We start from the raw sequence: 21,338 nt of genomic DNA on the forward strand, positions 1-21,338 counted from the left end.
TATGCCAAAAAGCTCTACAGACATATTGAGGCAACAGGGACTTCAGTGAGAGTCTCCCAAATTAACTACCTATCATGACATAGTGATGCCTGGCTTCATGCCTTTCAACTGCAGTTGCAACCCAAACTATGGTCCACCTCTCTTTTCTGGAATACACGAACACCAGTATATTTTGATACTACCCCACAGCAAACCACCTAATGGGAAGAGAAGTGTAGAGCCAGCTGGAGATGTAGGACCTTCTGGATGGTGAACCACACTAGGCTTTCCTGTTTAAATTGAGTTCTGCTTAGAGTCTGGTCTGCTCGAATGACACTTTTTCCACTAAGATCCTCCTCAAGGGACATCAGAATCAGCTTTTCTTAACAAAAAGGATTTTGTCGAGGACTGCCCCTGTCCTTAGATCAAGGCAGAAAGTGGTCTAACAGCATGTCACGCACTCACCTCTTCATTTTCAAGAGACTGACTTTATGCATTCAGGGTGTGATTCCTGAGTCAGGGCCAAAATCCCAAATAACAACCCCAGAGAAAACCCCAGGGAATTCCTTTATGCTTTCAGTTTTAGAAAGTAATACAGTTTATAAAAATAATAAATAAAGACTTCTGATGGACAAAGCAATCATGCAAGCAAAAACCAGAGCTTGCATTTTATACATCTCATTCCTATGGTCTGGAAAAAAAGCAAATGATCAACCAGCATTTCAGTGCACTCAAATCCTACCATGCAATTCATCCAGTCCAGCACACACTGTAGCAACAACATCTGGGTTCCTCCAAGGCTGTACATTTCAATACCCCACCTAGTCTTCTCTGTCAGGTTAAACAGAATCTGTGTGTCAAAGACTTACATTTGGTATTTTAACTCCATACTACTAAGCCTCCAGGAGACTGAACTACGTGTTATAATGAAGATACCTCTAAAGAGCAGAACTGAAAATATGCAAGCAGTTTTAAACCCGTTCTTTCAAGACAACTTTCAGCAAATTCTTTAATTCTGCAGCACCAATAAAGTGAGACCATGAAGGGCTGCCATTCAAAAATGATGGAGACAAACACCCTTAATGTGCAGGTTTAGCATAAGCCACTTCTTGGCAAAACCACATGTAAAGATTTCATGCCAACAGATATTTATATGGACAGAGCTGCCCTATGATCTTATCTACAGAATCACTGCGAGTAGATTACATAGATAAACGACTATTTGAAGCCACAGTGCAATGTAATTATATTCCAGTTGTATTGAAAGATTCCTGGTCCTTTCAGGAATTATGTTTCTGATATTCTTAAGATATTGGAGGGCTCCTCAAAACTTTCTCCAAAAATTACTTTAGATGACAGGAGGTTACTAAAGATAATTTTTAGCCTAATACAAACAGAAATCTAAAGCCATAAATCTTCTGCATAGGATTACCATGTGATTAATTAGAAGAAAATAGCATCAGTACACTCAGACAGCAGAACAAGTGCCAGGTATTCCATACACAGTAGCTTTTAAGCAATTGCAAACTATGTATAAATATAGATATCGGTATCAGAAGGAACTGTATTCTCAGCACACAAGATTTAGAGATACAGGAGCAGAACAGTTGTCTTCAGCTCTACAGAGGCCTGCATATTAAGGCTTTGAATATTAATCAGTCCAACAGTTTCTCAGGTGGTGCAATTCCATTTCCTTGCGTGTGCCCTTGCATCTGCCACACTGACGTGCACCCGTGGGCTATTTTCAGATGAGTTCTCAGGCCACGCTGTGGCCCATGCCCCTGTGCTCGTGTAGGCTCTGTCCTTCTGGAAGCTTCAGCAGAGGCACATCAGCAATGCAGCTCGGGTCGCCAGGCTGCTCCCTCCCTCAATTACCAGGGAGCTCCAGGGAGGCTGGTGTTTAGTATGGAGGTGACTGTCTTTCTCAGAGTCTTTGCATTTAAAAATGTCTTTCTATAAATAGGATCGCCGGCTCACTCTTAAACCTTACTCCCTGCCTTCTAAGTAAAAATAGCTTAAACAGGGATGCTGGGAAGACTTGTTAATCTCTGTCACCCTTTCTGTCCATCCATTTGCCCTTCTTTCTTTCATCTGGGTACATCATAATATCTGTTGCCCACTTCACTACGATAAATGCCCACTGATAAACCTCAGTTTTTCTTTCTGATAAGTAATCCAATACTCTAACAGAAAAAAAAAATACTTGAGATAATAAAAATGTGAATAGCAATATAAAAAGAAAAGCAATGGCAATTGAAGACCACAGTACATGAGGAATCTGTGGCTTATTCTTAAAGAGGTTCTCTTCAGTGCTCCAAAACATTGTGCTGCAATAGGTTCTTATAAAATCTCTCTCATTTTATGTTACTTCATTTTTGAAAATATCAGTTGTTTGATGAAATGCATTTAAGAGAAAGACAAAGATTGAGAAGATGGAGTTTCTTTTGTATAATAAAGTTGTTTGAAATTTTAATTTCATTGATTTCAAAACAGGTTAAAAGAAAGGAAGTGCTGTTTAAAATGGATTGTGAAATATCTCAAGCTATATTATGAAACAAGTGATTTAATGGCATACACCTACACATTCACCTTGAAATAATTGAGTATTCTGATCTACAGACCTGTATTGCTTCAATTGATTTTTTTAGTACTTTTAGTTTCAGCAACTCAAAAGAAATAATTTAAAAAAAAAAATCAAATAATTGTACCTTAGAATAATTAAGTTGAATGTAACGTTTTTTTCTTCCTTCTCCAGTCCTTAAAGTGAAAGTTGGAATTAGTGCATTCCCCAATGGAAATCTGAAAGATCCCTAGACTGACAGACCAAGATACGGCATGTTCCAATTAAAATTAAAGTCTAAATGAGTAATACATTTGAAGACGCCTCAATTCAACACGTTAACTAGAGTAAACTTTAAGGGGAAAGAGCGCTATCCGTTTTACTCCTCAGTTCATTACCCACAACCTCCCTCCTCCCCCCCCCAAGATGTTCGGTTTCATATCTTTTTGCTTGTTATCTTTTCAATGTTTATTGAATAGGTAAAGGAGATTATTTTCACTCCCCAGTCACCACTGCCCCTGAGAAAACGGCATATTCATGAAGACACTCATCCAGGCAGAGAGACAAAATCTGAGGTCCAACCTGAGCACAGCTGCTGCTGTAATCAGAGCCTTGCACAGCTCATGTGCTAAAGGAACTTTACGGATGAGCTGCTCATTAAAACCCACAAGATTTTCCCAAATAATCTCATTTAATGGCATATTACATGACAAAAGTTTACTCAAGAACAAACAAAACTGAAACCAACTCAAACATCTCTGGATGCAGCATCACTGAGGAGACGCCCCTGAAATCAGCAAGAAAGAGGAACAGCACAGAGCTGCAAGCTACTTCGCAGGGTTTATGGTTTTGTTTTTTTATCATTTGCGGAAATCAACCTAACTTTAAACTGTTCCCAAAACGACCTTCATTGTCACACACATCTGTTACTCAGCCCTTGTGGAAAGAAAATGCAGTGTCCACTAGTCAAAAAGTTTAGTGACTTATTATTAAAAAAAAAAAAAAAAAAAAGGCAAAATGCCTCCTTCGGGTACTGTGCGTTTCCACTGCTTGTCAGAAATGCCGCCAGACTCGTGTGGTTTGCTGCCCACTAGTGTCGTGTGGTACCAGCTCAGCCGTGCCAGCAGCATCCCGCACCGAGCCCCCCTAGGGCCTGGGGTCATCCCTCCTGAGCACAACACAGGGTGAAGGCTTTCTTTTGAAATGGGAATAGAGATCTCCAGTGTGCTGTGATAGCTAAGAAGTCCGAGATTTCTCTATTAGGCACTGGGTGATGAATTAATAGCTATTTGTATCTGATAAGTAACACTAGATAAGAAACACCATCAGCTGTACTGTGCTTTCCACAAACATACAGTCAGCTCAATGCTTCCTGCATGTGCAGTGACACTAAAAGGATTTGGTTATGCAGTTCCACATAAGCTATACACATACTACAGTGTTTCTACAAAGATTTTAGAGATGATTTGTTGTCTTCCTTAAATGTTTTCGCCCAGCAGCGAGTCACCATTTTCTTTGGAGAGCATCACTGGCACCACCAGCACTCTTGATGCTGCTCCTCCTCCAGCCTAACCCCTGCTCTCAGCTCAGTGTGCTGCTCTTCTCAGTATTCTGGTGCGCTACTAAAACCCATGCTTGTAGACACGGGGGGGAAAGGGACGTGTGTGTACTCTAGACTTACAGGTTCAAATGGGAAGTCATATTAACGGGAATTTATTTTTAGTGTCAACTGTACTGCATTGTGTGTCTCCTGATGCTCTGTTCATTTCAGCAGAACTCTGGACACCAGGCACATAAGAAATGCAGCCAGAAAGCAGACTGCAAATCAGTTCAGCATATCTATACCACGGATTAAATGCTACTGGATTATATTAATTTCTGAAAAGAGCACCCCTAATTCTGAACAAACTTTATCTCACAAATTACAATAGCCAGGATTTTGAAGGAGGTTGTTCTCTTTTCTGTGTCTCCCCTCCCTGAAATCAGCAAAATGCCCCCTTACTGATTATGACCAGGCTATAACAGACTTTCTTCATCAGCACAGTTAAATATACATGCTTCTACATGGAATACTTCGGTATAGTAACACAGAAGGCAGTACAGGTACAGTAATCTTGAAGATAATTTCAAGTATTGCTCAGGATTGTAACTGAGCATGACTCAGGTTTTCACAGTGGTGAATGCAGCTGCATAGCTCCCACTGATGTCTGTATAGTCCCGTGCACTTATTAAGGTTGAAATGCATTTACTAGGGCTGCAGTACTTTTGTGGTTAACAGTACCTGTTACCCGTATTTTTAAGAAACTCCCAGCACTGAGAGTTTAAAGCCTTTATAAATTCAAAGAACTTTAACAGGGTATTTGGGAAGGTTTTGTTTCAGGTTTCAGAAATACTAATTGGATGTAACAGCATGTCAGTATTTTATTGTCCCCAGAAGGAAGCTGTTTTACAAACACAAAGCCTACCCAGTGGCACCACTCATATCTAATTTGACAAAACGTATTTGTGCTGAGTGACTGCAGGGAAATATGGGGGGCAATCTCGCTATTGTTATTCAGATAATTTCCATTATGTTCAGTAGAAATTTAGCCCAAGATGACAGCTACAGGGTTAAAAATTGAATTAACACTTTACGGGTTTAAGCTATCTACACCCTTACCCCCACCCCAAAAAAAAAAAAAGAAAAAAATGTTACAGAATATAAATATGAACAATCTTACACATTTTAAGGTTCAAATTAGAATGAGATGTAACACAGTTGAAAACCACTCATACATGTACATGTTTTTTTAAGTTAATGTACTACAGTTCCATAAGGAGTTCAGAAAAAGCAATGGTAAAAGCTAAATAAGCTTCAGCGTCTCCCCCCACCTCAAGATATAGTCATAGAAGAACACTACCTCTCACACAATGGAATTAGATATAGTTATAGATAGAATAATGAAAATAAATGTATACGTGACATTTCTATTTATATATGCAGTCATTTCCTTCAAAAAGATACATATCTGATATGACAGTGCATTAAAATCTAAAGTCCTTTAAAAATATTATTCTCTGACTCTTGGCTCTGATACAATAGTCTCAAATAAAACTGAACAACTTCGGTTTTATTATTAGTACCACTGAATATGAAGATAGGTGTCAGTTCCAAAATTTTCCTTTTAAAACCTCCTAAATGCATACCAATTTTGACATCAGGTATGATGTCAAAAATAAAAACACTTAAGTTTGCAAAGAGTCATTGAAGCATCCATTAAGTATTTCTACAATGCTTTTATCTTAAAATACCAGCATACATAAAATATTTTATTTTAGTAACCTGGACGCACAAGTGCATAAACGTTGCTGCATGACAGTACAGAATCTATGCAGATGCATGTGTCACTTACATTTTACACTATTAAAAACAAAAACATTTGGAATACAATTTCCTGTTTGACTGTGGTCCAAAAACACATGGATACTGAAAGTGAAATTGCTACTGACTTCACAGATAAAGGAGTAAATTAAAGCAATTTCCATATTATTTCAACCTCGTAAAGTAAAAATTATTCGGTTCCTTCAAAATCCTTTGGGGTAGAATGGAACTACCTAACTTGGAGAATATGTAGCATCAGTACAGCAGACAAAAATATATATCTTCTTTTTTAAAAATATAAGATTTCTGTATAGGAAGAGAGTTCCTTTCTATGCAAATCTAGGATTAACTGAACAGCGCTGGTAAAAAAAGAAAAAAGATACTTTCAGACTGATTCTGTCTCATTGATAGCGAATATCTCCTTCCAAGAGATCTGCCTGAATAGAACAGAGAAAGGCACAGTGCTGCCTGACACAAATAAATAAATAAATAAATAAATAAGCAAGCACGCTTTTAATGTTAAAACTTGTTGCAGTTGTCTTACTGCTAGACAAAATGAAAAAATGTAAAGTTTAAGGTTTGGAGATTTTCAATCATTTTGCATTCTGCGGTACTTGGAACATGAAAACATCTCAAGATAGCCCCAAACACATGCTTAAGATTCACCTCCTGATTTATGACCTATCCACCTAGTTGCACTGGACTGGCCATGCCTGTCAATGCATTTTCTCATCCAGCATATACTTAAGCAGATGTGAAGACACACTCATCCAGCATTCATCCCTCATCCTCTGGTAGAGGTTCAATTATTTGCATCTTCCAGGAAAGCCTTACGCTCTGCCCTCTGCTTCTCTCCCATTCATTCAATGCAAGAATCATTTTCCCACTCTACCTGCTTTGCCTATTTTGGAAATTGTGTGTTTAATCTTTCTGTTTTAACTGTCAGGATGTAATGTATTACAGGCAACACTACATTCTCAAATCCGAGAAGCAGGCGATGTAGTGGAATAGCTAGAATCACACACCACAGCAGAATTTGTTTTCCATCCTTAAAACTGCACTGATAATATACATCTTAATAAAAGTTATGCAATTTAAACTGGTTTTTACATGACTCTTTTCAATCACATATACCAAGTGCTCCAAAATACCCCCATCCACTACTTAAAATAATAATATTCGAGGAGCTACACAAAAAAAAAAAAGGTCAAAGAGTTTGCGGAATGAAGAGAAAAAACAGAATAGGTTTACCCTTATTACATCTCCACTCTAATTTCTCCTTCCTAACTTTATAATCGACTGTCTCGAACATTTTTGGATGATGTAATGCTTATCCGTGCATATTTTTACATAAGTGACTGAGGGGGGGGATAAAAAAGCAAACTACCGGGGAGCAGGTAGATTTTTAGTGAAATGATGGAGAGGAAATAATCTGAAAGTATCTGAAAAAAATAATAAGGAAATAAAAAAATAAGAAAAGAAAAAAAATGAAATTGTTAGGTGAAAGCGCGGGGCGATTAAGAAGCAAAGGTAAAAGCAGGAAAGGTCTCAGCGCGAAAGCTGGGGATGAAAGCCTTTCAGACAGCCTCCGCGCACTCAGCCGGGCTCAGGCGGCACTTAGCAAAAATTCCGCACTCGGGCGGCTCGGGAGGCGAGGGAAAGCGCCTCCATCCCCAGCCCTGCCGGCCCCGTCTTCCCCCGCCCGGCGGGGACCGGCGGCTCCCGGGGCGCCTTCGCCCTTCTCCCGGCGGCCGCGTCCGGCACAAAGGGCGCCGCGGCGACCCTCGCCCCTCTCCCGGCAAGCCGAGGGGACCCCCCCAGCCCCGCGCCGCGCTCACCGTGCGAGATGCTGTGGAGCAAGGCGACGGCCAACATCCACATGCCCCCGCCGCTGCCCCTCGCCCGCCGCGCCCACGGCCGGGCCGGAGCCGCCAGGCAGCGCGCACCGGGTCCGGCCGCCTGGGCCGGGGGCTGCTGGCAGCCTGCGGGGCCGCCGGTCCGCGCAGCGAGCGCTCAGCCCCGCCTGCAGCCCCGCGGCTCCGCCGACGCTCGCCTGCCGGCTCTCGGGCGGGGGAAGAGGCGGCCGGCGGCGGGGGCGGGCGGCGGGGGCGCGGCGCCCAGGTGCGTCCTCGGCGCGGGGAGACGCCCGCGGGGCCGCGCCGGCAGGGCCACAGGTGAGGAGCGGGGCCTCCGGCGCCGGCACCCGAGCATCCCCGGCCCAGGCGGCCGGCCCGCAGCCCGCAGCCCCCAGCGCCGAGACCCCAGCCCCGGCCAGCCGGCTCCTCACGCAGCGCCCGGCGGCCCGGCGGCAGGCGGGCACATCTCCTCTCCTCGCCTCTCCCCTCCTCTCCTCTTCTCTCCCCTCCTCTCTCCTCCACTCCCCTTCTCTCCTCTCCCCTCCTCGCCTCTCGGATCGCGCCGGTCCCGCTGCTCGGCCCCCTGCCTCCCGCAGTCTTAAAGCAGCGCCGAGTCTCCGCGGTGGAAAAAAAAACCCGAGACCAATAGAAGGACGCAGAGGAATAGCCTGCCTTTCAATAGTTGGCTGAACTGCGGCCGTTTGGCATCAGCTGAGTTGTATATGACTAATGTGTTGACAAGTCGTGGGGGGGGACCGGAGGAGGGGGCCCTGCTGGAAGGTCACAGCCCAGGCGGGCGAGCACGTCCAAGAACTGACTAGGAGTCTTTGCACAACTGCAGGGGGGGGGAAAAACTTCTGCCTTTCCCAGTACTTACACAGCCCTAGATATAGCTTGGCCTTTCATGTGGTTCTTTTTTTCCAGTGGTAACAAATTCCTCCCCCCGGTAGAGAAAGAATAAATTACAGTCTCTCTAACTAAAAGCAATTTCTGCATCTTTTCTTTCTTTCATGATGTGAAGGTTGGTCTAAAAAGGCAAAAAAAAAAAGTGAAAAAATATTAAAGGAAGACAGCTAAAAAAATCAATACTGTGAAATACATAACAGCATTAGGGCTACTCTGAGTTTAAGCTATAAAATGAAAAGCAAACACAATAAAACTATACAGACTCTCAACCTGCAAAATCCCCATGTGGTGCCAAGCAGGATCACTTCACATTTGGGGGTCTTCCTATGACATTATTAATTTAAAAAAAAAAAAAAGTTATATAGAGGCAGAGATGGCCTCAGCCTTGTTTCACCACAATGAAACTCAAGAAAGGATGACCCCTCTCTAAAGACAGTGGGATGAACCTAAGCAAAAAGCTCAGCAAGACAGCCAGACAGGAAGGAGAATCTGTCTGGAGATGTTTCTAGAGGCATACAGAACTGACCAAAATGTGCTTGCAAAGCTTTGTATAAGGCTCTTCACTCTAATTCTTGAGAAAACCAAAGTCACAACTGAAACACGGTGAATTCCATCACAGACGTGCCCTGCATCGCATTTTGGCTGGGATATCAGCCAGAAGACACCGAAGCCCTGAAGTGAAAGTAGGAGAGATGAAACTAACGCTGGTCAAGGACAAGGTGCTCGTGGTTGCCCTTAAGGCTAAGATGTATTCAGGGAAGTCATTCAGTGCAAAGGAATATCTGATGCTATTAAAATGAATAAAAGAAAAGAAAGAAAGAAATACAAACATCTTCAGGGAAGAAAGAGGAAGTTTGCTTTTAGTGGGAGGGAAGTTCTGTTAAAAATGACAATTATTTTATCTCTTTGCTTTGAAGAGAGCTAGTGACTAGCAGAAATGCATAATTGTTCATCTGAGAGTATTTTGGAGAAGCTCATGCCAGATCTATTCATGCAGCTCTTTCAGAACTGCTTTGTTTTCCATTTTGAAGCCCAACATACTTTGGGTTTAAGAGAAACAATGCTGTACCACACAGAATAAACATACCATCTTCTTTTACCTTTCTACCTCCTTTACTCATCTACATAACTCTGGAAGCCCTTGACAAGTTTCAGTTTCATGTAAAGAAATCTCAAGCGAATTTCTGTAAGTTTCAGTGCATTTCAAGCAACAACAGCATCAAACTAGAAGAGTCTCATTTGTTCTTCTGTGACTCTTAACGGCAAGGGAGAAACTTTCAATAGGTATATAGCTTTTTTAACCATCAGCCAGCCAACTACTCAGTATATTCAGACATAGCTCCGAGCTGGGTTTAAGGAAGACAGGACACACTGTGGCATGAAAGCAGGGTTCACTGGCTCTGCTGCTCAGGGAATAAGTTGACTGAAACCAAAATTAAACAATCTGTCAAAGTGGAGAAACAAGACTATATGATAACTTGTACATTTTAGAGTACATGAAAATCGGTCAGAATGCTATCGTTCAAGTCTGAAAAACCAAGCATGACCAGGCTTCAACAGCAAACAAGGCTACTTAAGGTCATTAGCCAAGGAGAACCCTGTTTTGTGGTTTTCCATTTGGTTAAAACAAAGTGTTCTAGATTAAGTGGATGGAAATTATAGAATTCTTCCTAAAACAAACTCAAGCATTTTCCAGCAAGAGAGCTGAATTTGAAATTGCACATAATTTTATCTTTTCTGGAAAATAATAATAATAAACCCTGTGCAATTATTACTGTAGCTGTGATTAATGATCCAAAAGCTTGCACTGGGCTTAAATTAAGTTCTTAAACAGGGTTTAGATCTTGTACTGGTTGACTGTAACAAGCTGATCATCCTTACTCTCTAGCTTTCTGCAGCTATCACGCAGACTCTATGAGTAAGACCTCTTGAAATTAACAGATACGGCAACAGTATACACCAGCTGACAATCACCCTAAGTGTAACTCAAACAATTAACAGTCCAGATTACAATATACTGCAGAAAGCACAAGCAAAAGACTCCTATATTAGGACCTCAACAAAACCCCAAAACATTTGAGCCATCTGATTCAATGGAGCATTGAGAACACCAGCATACTTTTTGACAGCCCTAGATGCAGACATTCAAGATATTCTGTGTCCTGAGCCACCAACATAAAGTACATAGAGAAATACCACTAGCACAATCAGACTGACAATGATCAGCCCAGCCTTCTACCTTTCAGTTGAGCAAACCTGGAAAGGGCTAAATGGCAAGATCTGTAAATGCAATGTGTGTACATCATGCTCTCATATTTTGAGAGAGGACACACAAGAAATGACCCCTGTGGTCCAAAAAGCGAAGAGAAAGCATGGTGTGAGAGAGAGTTCTCAACAGCCAGAAGACCTGGGGGGAGGGGCTGGGGGATAAAATCGAGCATACGTGAAACATGAATCTAGATGACTGATCAGTCCAGTTTCTGGAAGAGATGATACCTTGGCTCACTCCTCCCTCAGTTTCTAAGTCATTCTGTGTATCTTTATTAAAGAGCCCTTTCCCTGACTGTAGTCTTCTTGAATACGTTCTTTCAGCATAGTTAACAGAAACAAAAATGTCAGTCACCTAGTTTGTAGACTAGATGAAGATAACTGATGGGGGCTATCATCCAAGTAAACCAACTGTAGCTATAAATTTAGTTACAATTTTCATTTTAATAATATCTGGTTTTAGTTCTACTGAGGAGGGAGTTATAGTCCCAGTTAGCTTAAAAACAAAACAAACAAACCAAAAAAAAAAAAAAAAAGCAGAAGCAGAAGCATATCACCCCAAGAGAGCACCAGTAAAGAAAAAAAGCCTGGAACATTTCAGTAAGTAATTATTTTTTTCCCCTTTTAATAAAAGCATGTAAAGAGGAGTTATGTAAAGAACTTGTGAATATCTAGATAAAATAAATACTAGTCCAAAGTATTCAGACCCGAGCCTTCTTTCTAAATCAAATCTATTTTAAAGCTGAATATAACACATTTGAATGACTCTTCACAAAATTTTGTGGAAGTCCAGACCTTTGCCACTGTAGCCGTAATGAAGTAAGATGCATTCTAAGACTGATAAAGGGGCCAAGGGTTAGGAATGGAAGAGAAGCAGGAGTGGGAAAGCTTTTCAGTAGTTTCTATCAGTCTGGAAGTGGGAGAATCAAAAGCCTCGTGAGAACAGGTTTTCCTCATAAGACTTCAAGCTCGATTTGATACTGGAAAGATTCAGATAAATGTTGAATGCTTGTCAAAACCAATCGCTAAACCTTCTGATATTCACTGGCTACCAAGCTTAATGCTTATATTTATAAGCTCATAGTAAGCCATTTTTATCAGAACAAGCTGCAAAAATTAAATATTTTCCATTAGATTTTTAAGAATTTAAAAGCAATTTCTAGTTCTGTAGGTACTATTATGAAGATACTAGTTGAAATGCTGTTCATTGGTATGAATACTGGGAATACTCAAGATGGACAAAGAAATCTAAACACTCGCATACAATTATTTTTAAGAGCATCTATACTACTGACATCTATCTTGTCCACCTCCCAGAATATAAGGCAATAAGTACAATTTGCTTCCTAAGCTTTGTGAGAAACCATTAACTATTCTAAACTGATAATGTGCAAAAACAGTGTTATCTGGCAAAAAATGCCCTTTCTCACCTGATCTGCCTTTACAATATGCATACAATCAACCGTTCACTCTTGATATACAGCAGCTTGCAAAACCGTATAGATGACTTATTAGACTGTTTCTGCCTACCAAGCTTAAAAGCACAAAATGGATATTTTTTCCCTTCCCTCTTTACTGCTGCAGCTCTCGCTCTTAGGGTTGCAGCAACATCTGGAAGACACGAGCAAGCTAGCCTACCTTCTGAGGTGGTTCTGTGAGCACAGAATCAGTGGGAAGAGAAAGAATTTCCTCTGGATGAATACCTAAGTGGATTCTCAAATGTCTATTATTTTCCAATGCGTTCAAGAACTTAGAGTGTGATTACTTTCTCTTCTCTGCCCAGGTGAATGTTACTTATACACACATAAATGCAATGATTTAACTTTTTTTTTTTTTTTTTTTTTTACACTCATCTACCAAATTGAAACTGGCCAGTATGTTCGAACATTATCATAGGGAAGCAGGAGAGAAGCTGACAGAGGCTTTTCTTAGAAAAACATAGTAGAGTAAGTCACAGAAAAATCCAATCCAGTCTGTGGGTAGGATTTTAAAAGTGTGTGACTGATATTTTCTTGAGGAAAATACCAGATTTTCTTCTTTAAAACAACATCAAAACATAGGGCTATTATTATCATTTGCATGTGTGCCTGCAGACTTCTTTTTGCATTGCACCTTGCAAACAAACAAAAAGGTAAGATTCTTGCCTATTTACAGGATTAGCAGTCAACTAAAAGAAAAACATTCTCTTCCAGAAGGAAAAGGCCAGAAAAAATATATATATTATTTTCATATCTTCATACGGACAAGTTTGCTCCTATGATAGAAAAGAAGAGCGGTGGGAGGGATTAGGGGCACATAAAATAGCTAAAGATAAAAGCTGTGAACACAGCATATAAGATATCAGAAGACAATTGGGTAAAAAACTGGGCTTGCAGAAGGGCAGAAAGGTTTCTCTTGGTACTAATTGGTTCTCATAAGGGAAAGTAGTATAACATGACATACAAGCATTGTGGCACTGCAGATATCCATTTAAAAGTCTCCAAATAAAGATGAACTAAATCCTTTGTGTGTCTGATGTATGTATAAAGACAAGACATTAAAGACCACAGCACAAAATGATTTTAATGCCAAGATATGATGGAGTGAATTACATATATTGAAATCATAGGCAGAGCTATGCCATACAGTATATATCATAATATTATAGCATGAAATGGCTGAGTCAAGAGTGCTATTTCACCTTCAAATCTGGTTTTTGATTATTTGGATTAAGAGTCTGAGCCTTTTTTGAGAGGCATATGACTACTCTGGGTTTGAATATGGGCATGTATGTATACAGGGCTGCTTCTTATTAAAAAAGAATGGGGGGAAGGAAATATGAAGAAGTATTGCAGCTTCTATGAGGCCTTTTTTTTTAAATGAATAAATTAATTTTTGTTTCAGAGTTCTGCAGATTTTTTTTTTTTAATAATTCTTACAGTGCAATTCATTAAGCACTGTAATTATGTGAAAAGAAGGTTGCACCTGGTCCTGAGCCAAATACTGCTTGCTCTCTGTTACCTGCCCAGGATGCCAGTGGCTTGCACAGAATAGCAACCACATAAACAAAAGAAGAATTGAATTATTGGGAGCCAATACCCCCCTGGCCAGAGTCAGTACGCAGAAGGAAACAGGAAGAGCAAAGCTCGCCATGCTTCAGAAAATGCAGTGTCCTCTAGACTCTCATCTTCCTCCTTGCGCAGCTCCTACCTATTTCAGAGTGCTGAAGAAGAGGCAATCTCTCTGCCTGCAGACTGCTGGGAGCACATACGGTCACACCTCTTCCCAACCCCAGTACAGCCGTGGGGGCTGAGGGGGGGGAGAAGAAATGTAGAGCAGCTGTGGAGCAAGGAGGCAGGGTTGCCAAGCAACAGCCTACCGGGGAGGGTGTTAAAATGAGGAAAGGAAACAGATATAAATTGCATTTGCTCGTGTGGGGCAATGGTAGCCCTTCCATCTGCTCTTCTTCCTGCTTCCATTGAGTTATTGGTGTGCATTTCATGGGAGGGGTTGGCCACAAGCGTTTCTTGTGTCATGAGCTCCAGTCTGCTCCTCGAGAAGGTTGTATCAGGGACAGCCTGTGAGGAATGCTTTCTTTGCCAACTTGTTGTCATGGATAACATCGCAAGAACAAAAGCAGACTGTCATAGGTTCTCCAGATGGTCTGCCCCAAGAGTCAGGAGCACGAGCTAAAATCAAACTTTCCCCATTCACACATCTGTGCTGGCAATGTTCATTCCGGTACACCATCATTTGTCTTAGCGGGAAAGATGAACAATGTATGGGGGAATTTTTTTTTATTATTTATTTCCCTTCACACCATATAGACTTTCCCAGTGACAAGCAGAGCTCAGCCTCTGAAGATCTTTCTGCTTCTTATTTCCATAAAAAAATTCTTGTTCCCATTTTGTGACAAAGACTGTTCTGTGAGGTCATAAACACTTGACAGCATGGCATTGGAGGAGGTCTTCACAAACCACCAGGTGGAAGGTATTTTGGTGAGGAAAGACAAAATTGGAGAGGGGATGGAAAATACAAAAATAAAAACCCACTGACAGCTCACCAGAACAGACCACATATAGCAGAGAGACTTTCACAGAGGCTGACCTTATAGATCCCAACTGTCTCTCAACACAGATGACCTACTGCTGAACCAGCTGTTCACAGTTGGGCACGTTACAGCTCTCACTTCTGGAAAGGGACCCCAGGTGCAAAGCATCTGCCTCTCCCCTGGTGCAACTGGTTGTTTGCAGGTGTGGTCACCAGAACTAATTGGGAAACCTCTTTTGTTAACTTTTTTGCACTTTCACACATTATATACTCTATCACAGACCACCAGGAGACTATGTGCTTGCACACCACTTTAGAAAATGCACTGTGAAGTCAAAATTATTTGTAATAACCTATCATTGTTTGCTTTTACAGACAAAAGAAACAAATCTATAGAGGTAACAGCATTTGTTTTTTACCTTTGAATACTGAACATAAGTTTCACTAATGAAAAATGTTTCCAGATAAGCAGATGATGTGTACTTTCTTCATATCTTTCACGTCATGAAGTAATCCATGGAAACTCAAAATTATAGAGCAGACCTCTCTTGTTCATGCTCTCGCTTTCTGCCAGAGATCTTGGTCCCTGTTAGCAGTCAAAAGGGAGAAGTATGTACATTTAAAGTTATTTCTCTCAACTTACTGTGGTTTTCCAAAATAGAACAGAAATTGCACACCTGAAGTCCTTGTTTCTCTCTTTTCATTGACTATATAAAGAAGCTAAAATGACTCACACCATTAACACCTTAAATTAAGGCAAGCTTACCAATGACCATAGCAGAAAAGCATTGCCAAGTTTTGAAGCAACAGTAAGTCCACAGGCAGAATCTGAAGGAGGCTAATGGAGATCTTGTCTTTTTGGCAGAAAATTCTTATACAAGAGCAGAAAAATACTTGTCTGAGAATCTGGCTAACAAGTGGAAATTGATATACTGGTTGGAGCTGGAAAGTGACTGCAAGTAATTCACGGGAGAAGTTGGGTAGGGCACCACTATGAAGGACATCGACGACAGAGGAAAGCAACATCTGACAGATGCAATGGTGTATCTTGTCTACTGAAGGGTTTCCACAGTAAAATAAAAATCTAGGTAAATATGAGTGACAGCAGTATTCTGGACTGGTGTCAGAGAAGAAAAAAGACACCATTATCGCATCATCACTGGCAACACCACATCTGGAGTACTGTGTACCAGACCTGGGCTCCCCAGTCTAAGAAAGACATGGATGTAGCAGAGAGTACTGTAGTGAAGGGTTACAAAGTTGGTTAAGGGATTTGCCAAACAAGAAAGTCCACTGGTGGTGGTCTAACACTGGAGCAGGTTGCCCAGAGAAGCCGTGAAGTCTCCATCCTTGGAGACATTGAAAGCCTGACAGGACGTATTCCCGTGCAACCAGCCATAGTATCTACCTCTGCTTTGGGCAGGGGGGATGGACAATATTTCTCAGAGTCCCTCTCAGATTCTGTGGCAAAACAGTTGGCTTTGTTCACAGAGAAGCTGATTCAGGTCCAGCTGACATTGGTGCTGTGGTACTTTTGCTCAGCTTTCCTTGGGTAGTTTTATTTTGATTAAGTACACCCACTTGTCAACAATGGTCTCTTCACCACCACTACTTATTTTTAGATAATGGTGGCTTCTTTAGAAATCCTACATTTACTAACAGTTACCACAGTTGGGTCTTTCCTCTGAGTTTAAGTGTTTATAAAGTGACTGCTACTAAGTAATCACTGTAAATATCATCTTTACAGGATACAAAAGGGAAAAGGAAAGAGAGCATGACCACCTTGCCTGGAAAAGACTGCAGTTTAGAGGAGTGGGAAGTAGCTGAAAATGCTTTTTCTCCCACTGCTCTGGAACACTTTTTCCAAAACTACTAAGAAATAACAAATAAAAAGATCCCCACCTAGCATCCTGGGATACAGGAACAGCACACAGGACACAGTCATATGGTGGGGAGGACTCAGTTGTTTGGCAGAAGGCATAGAGCAGCGATGTTTGCTTCTACATCTCCTGTTTTGCAGAGCAAATAAGGATGCCCATTTTCTTACATGATGGTTTATACATGGTTATCACATCCTCATCACTTCATCTCTTTCTTTAACATACTATTTTCTCTCTCTCCCCACCTCAGATTCCTCTCATACAGAATACCTTCCTGCTTCTGTTGTATAAACCTTGATCCTGTCTGTTTCTAATAACTCTTTCTGTGAAATGATAGGACTAGAACACGATGGGCTTTAAGCATTTTTTAGCTCAACATTAATCTAGAAGTCCTAAAAAGGTACACCTGTCTTGCGTAACATCTCCTGCCTTTCTTACACAGCAATGTTGAGAGAATTACTTTGTACTATTTTGGTCTACATATCTTTGCCTGAAAGCTTAGATTTAAAAAAAAGGGGGGGGGGGGGGGGAGGGGCATAAAAAAAGAACAACAACAACCAAAGTTATACTTAGTTGGCTATAAGTCAATAAACGGATTGAGAAGATTTTCTACCAAAATAGCACTATTTAAAAAAAAAAAAAAAAAATGAAGAAAAGATGCTGAGGAAGGAAAATAATCCTAAGAAGCAAGGTATACATCAATACTCCATATAATATAAGTATTTTATTTCATTAAGTGAATATTGTATTGTTTTCCTGGTCTGTGAATCACCACCTACTTACGTTGCTAAGCTGTTTCAAGGCTGATTCACTAAACTTCACTAATTTTTATGGTTAGATGTAAGTTAAGGGCTGATCAGAGAGTTAATTGACATAACATCTCCTTTTCCAAAATCACAGAATTCAGTACACTTGAAACATCCTGCTGTATAAGCTAAAAATTTCAACTACTGTTCCTTGACTAGTTAATTCAAATTACAGTAAGAAAATAAACATGTGAAAATAAGAAAACAGCAGCAATATGATCTTCTCTTTCCATATGAAGTTCAGGCTTTTTGTCAGTTGAGAACTCAAAGAATTAGCATGTTAACATTTGTCATTAATTCAAATTCTGTTTTTCAAATAATTTTAAATTCACATCGTGAGATCTTCATCAGGTATCTTCAGCACTGTAAGTACAGGTTTTCATTTCTGAGCTCAGATCATAAACCTCTGCACTCAGTATGGTTTCCAGAAGTGATCAGCAGCTGTTTCAGGTCATGACTGATGGTCATTGGCAAAGCTTTGTGGGAAAATGGCAAAATGCCTACATGTATACATCCAGCTGAAGGGTTACAAACCTTTCACATAAGGAAGGAACGGATTCACCCAAACAAGCTTTACAAGACACTGGGGGAGGGGGGGATATAGCATTTGTCTTCAATAGTTAATGTTAAAAGAGGACTTCTCAAGGAGTGGATGCTTCTAAATCATGTAAAAGAAATTTCCTCTATGACTCGGAAATTTGCCCTAATCATTTCTTTTACCAAACATACTTCTGTAAAGGCAGCAGATATTTTTAAAAACCCATTTCTAAATCCGGTGTGTCGGAAGACGTATTTATATAAGGATTCCGAGGAAACTGTTAGATGCAACCCACCAGAAATAACGCTCGCAGCTCTTACACACAGCCTTCTAAAAGCACACGAGAGCACAAACCGCGTTAAGCGCGGACCTCCCGACCACCACCCGCGTTAGTTTCCCTTCCCAGGCAGCGACCGGCGGCACGGAGTTGGCTGCCGGTTCAGAAGAACCAAGATGATAACCTGCCAAAACGAGAGGGGGCGGTCGGCTCCTCCGTGCCTCCCCCGGGAAAGGTCAGCCTGCCGCCGGCACGACCGCGGGGGACCCCGGGGGACCCTCGCCCCTCTCCCCGCGGCGGGGAACCGAAGCGAAGGGGACCGGCGGCGCGCTCACCGTGCGAGATGCTGTGGAGCAAGGCGACGGCCAACATCCACATGCCCCCGCCGGAGCCGCCAGGCAGCGCGCACCGGGTCCGGCCGCCTGGGCCGGGGTTCTGCTGGCAGCCTGCGGGGCCGCCGGTCCGCGCAGCGAGCGCTCGGCCCCGCCTGCAGCCCTCCGCGGTCTTAAAGCGGGAGAGAAAGCCCGGAGAGCAAAAGAAACGCCGCCCAGGTGCGCTGTAACAGGTAAATTTGTTCGCGGCGCCGGCTGCGTGCGCACAAAGTGCATGCTTCGTCGTCGTCGAAGCGTTCTAGATGACATGCTGGAGGGGCCGCTGGGGAAAGGTATTAGATTGGGTTGTTCGTAGGACAGTGCTTACCCGTTTTTAAGGACGTTTGATCAGTCATACAAAATTGTATTTTCAAAGGAAGGATCCCGAATATTGACCTTCTTCACTTGCAATATCCTTGCTGAGTCATAAATCTTTCAGTGAATGGAATAGCTTGATTTCCCACTTATATGTGAGTAAATGAGAGAGTGTGTTAGAGCTCTCCAGAATGTAATATTTTCTCCTAGACAGGTGACAGCACTAGTTTGGCTTGTGACCTGGACCACAGATCCTAGACACAGGTCCTGCAGACATTTAGCTCCTTATCCACCTGGGAGAAATGAAACTTCTCTTTAGGCATTCACACAGCTGAGCAGCAAGTTAAGGTAAAAGAATATTAAAAGTGGTTTTCCCTAGAACAGAACGGTAGTCACACTGGCAGCAAAACAGGAACAGGCCTTTAAGATGGGCTCACAGGTGAAATGGGGATAGGTCTTGGGAACATCCTGATCCTGAAGAGGCTGTATGGAAGAATACCTGAAGTGGTTATATGTGCAGCTGAACAACACACTGTGATAAAGGCATAATACTCAACAGGAAGAACAACAAAAAAAAGAAGGAAGATGTACCACCTGGAAGAAAAAAAAAAAAAAAAAGACAAGACAGTAGATGTAAAGTTGCTGAAGCATTTGAAGTATGAAATTAGTTATTGTTTAACTTTTGGACTGGCAAGATATCTACAGACTTGACTAAATGATTTATACAGATATATATACATGATTTATATGTATTCACTATATATGTAATAGGCATAACTGTCAGGATTTGGGTAGCAGGGGGCTGCAGGATGCCCTGTGTGGGAGAAGGCCAGGAGTGCCCTGTGCAGACCACAGCTGGGTCCAGCATCACTCACCAGTAATGCAGCAAGAGCAGCATCTGGCACCAGGAAGGTTTAAGAAAGGGTGGTAGCCACTGGAGCAGGGCACACACACACAAAAAGAGATGCACGAGGTTGCACAAAAGGAGGCACAAGAGGAGGTCTGTCTGTGAAGGGACTGTGGCTGGTGGGTAAATCACACTAGGAAAGGGGCACCCCCTGGGGGTCTGGAGCCCACAGAGGAATCCAGAGAGGTGTCTGGAGTGAAGATGAGCCTTGGGAAGGAGAGGAAAGATGTTTCCCTAAGTATTTGTTTAATTAATTGTCTTCTTTGTTTCCCAATACCCAAACCAGTAATTAAAAGTTTATGTTCATTGACAATAAAATTAAGTGGAATTCCCTGAGTTGAGACCACTTGTGACAATGTATTAGTAGCCCTGCAAACAAATATAACTCTTGAAAATACCCGCTAAAGGATTGCTGGAAAAAGAAGAAAGGGAAAAAAATCAAATTTCAAATTAAGGCCAACTGCAAAAATACTGAATTAATTATTTGTAAGATTCTAAACATGGACTTGGCTTCCCTTTGCTTCTTACCTAAATGAAATATATGGAAACAACAGCAAATCTTCTATAGAACAGTACTATTTTCTCTATTATAGGATGGATAGCAGGAATCCTCTATCCAGAAACATCTTTCCTTGGAATTTTATATATAATTTCCTTAAGAAGTAATGATCAATAGCGAGACAAATACTCTCCTCTTGATTTGAATCTATCAAAACAGCTTGGTAAACCAGCAGAGGAGAAAAATATCAGATAGTCTTGCTATTGGTTCTTAAATTAAACACTTCAGCTGTTGATTTCCTAAACCTGTAGCTTGCAGGTTATACTGTAAACGTTGTCATGAAAATAAGTAGTGAATGTCTAGGAATGTATTTTAATGCTAAAACATGAAGATCGAGAACACTGTTTAATGCTTTGCTCCCACCATTTTTCTTGGGGGATGCTAAATGCTTTTTTGGGGATGCTAAATGCACCTAATGCTCCTTGGTGGTGCACAGTCTCAGTCTGCAATGAGTGCTATTGAAAGCCTTATGTTGATTAACACTGAAATATACAGAATCCAGTTGCCCAGGAAGTGTTCTGGACTTCCCCAGGGTGGATAGATGATAGCTGTATCTCTGTTACAAAGAGATGTGATCCAGACTCTTCCTCATGACTTCCCTTATCTGCTTCTATTGCCCCTCACAACTATGTCTCAACACTGGACAATCTTTCATGCCTTTGTCTTCCACAGCATCAATGAGAGTTCAAACTTTGTAGTTAATGCCTGTATCAAAGAAGAACTGAA

General features: G+C 41.5%; 1 protein-coding gene across 5 annotated transcripts in view; it reads right to left on the minus strand.

The window, feature by feature from the left end:
• Positions 1-18,973, minus strand: part of DSCAM (DS cell adhesion molecule) — a 484,619-nt gene extending 465,646 nt beyond the window's left edge. The window contains exon 1 of one of the 5 annotated variants that reach the window (XR_014577293.1): positions 7,739-7,913. Coding sequence is in view for 3 of the 5 variants with exons in the window: in XM_083819320.1 (XP_083675446.1) it covers positions 18,796-18,838 (43 nt within the window). In the remaining 2 variants the exon portion in view is untranslated. Of the gene's footprint in view, positions 1-7,738; positions 7,914-18,795 lie in introns of those variants that run through there. The other 4 variants (XR_014577294.1, XM_083819320.1, XM_083819321.1 and 1 more) reach the window with 4 other exon arrangements.
• Positions 18,974-21,338: the final 2,365 nt, after the last annotated feature.

This window comes from Anser anser, assembly GCF_964211835.1.
Source record: "Anser anser genome assembly, chromosome: 1".
Classification (NCBI taxonomy): Eukaryota; Metazoa; Chordata; class Aves; order Anseriformes; family Anatidae; genus Anser; species Anser anser.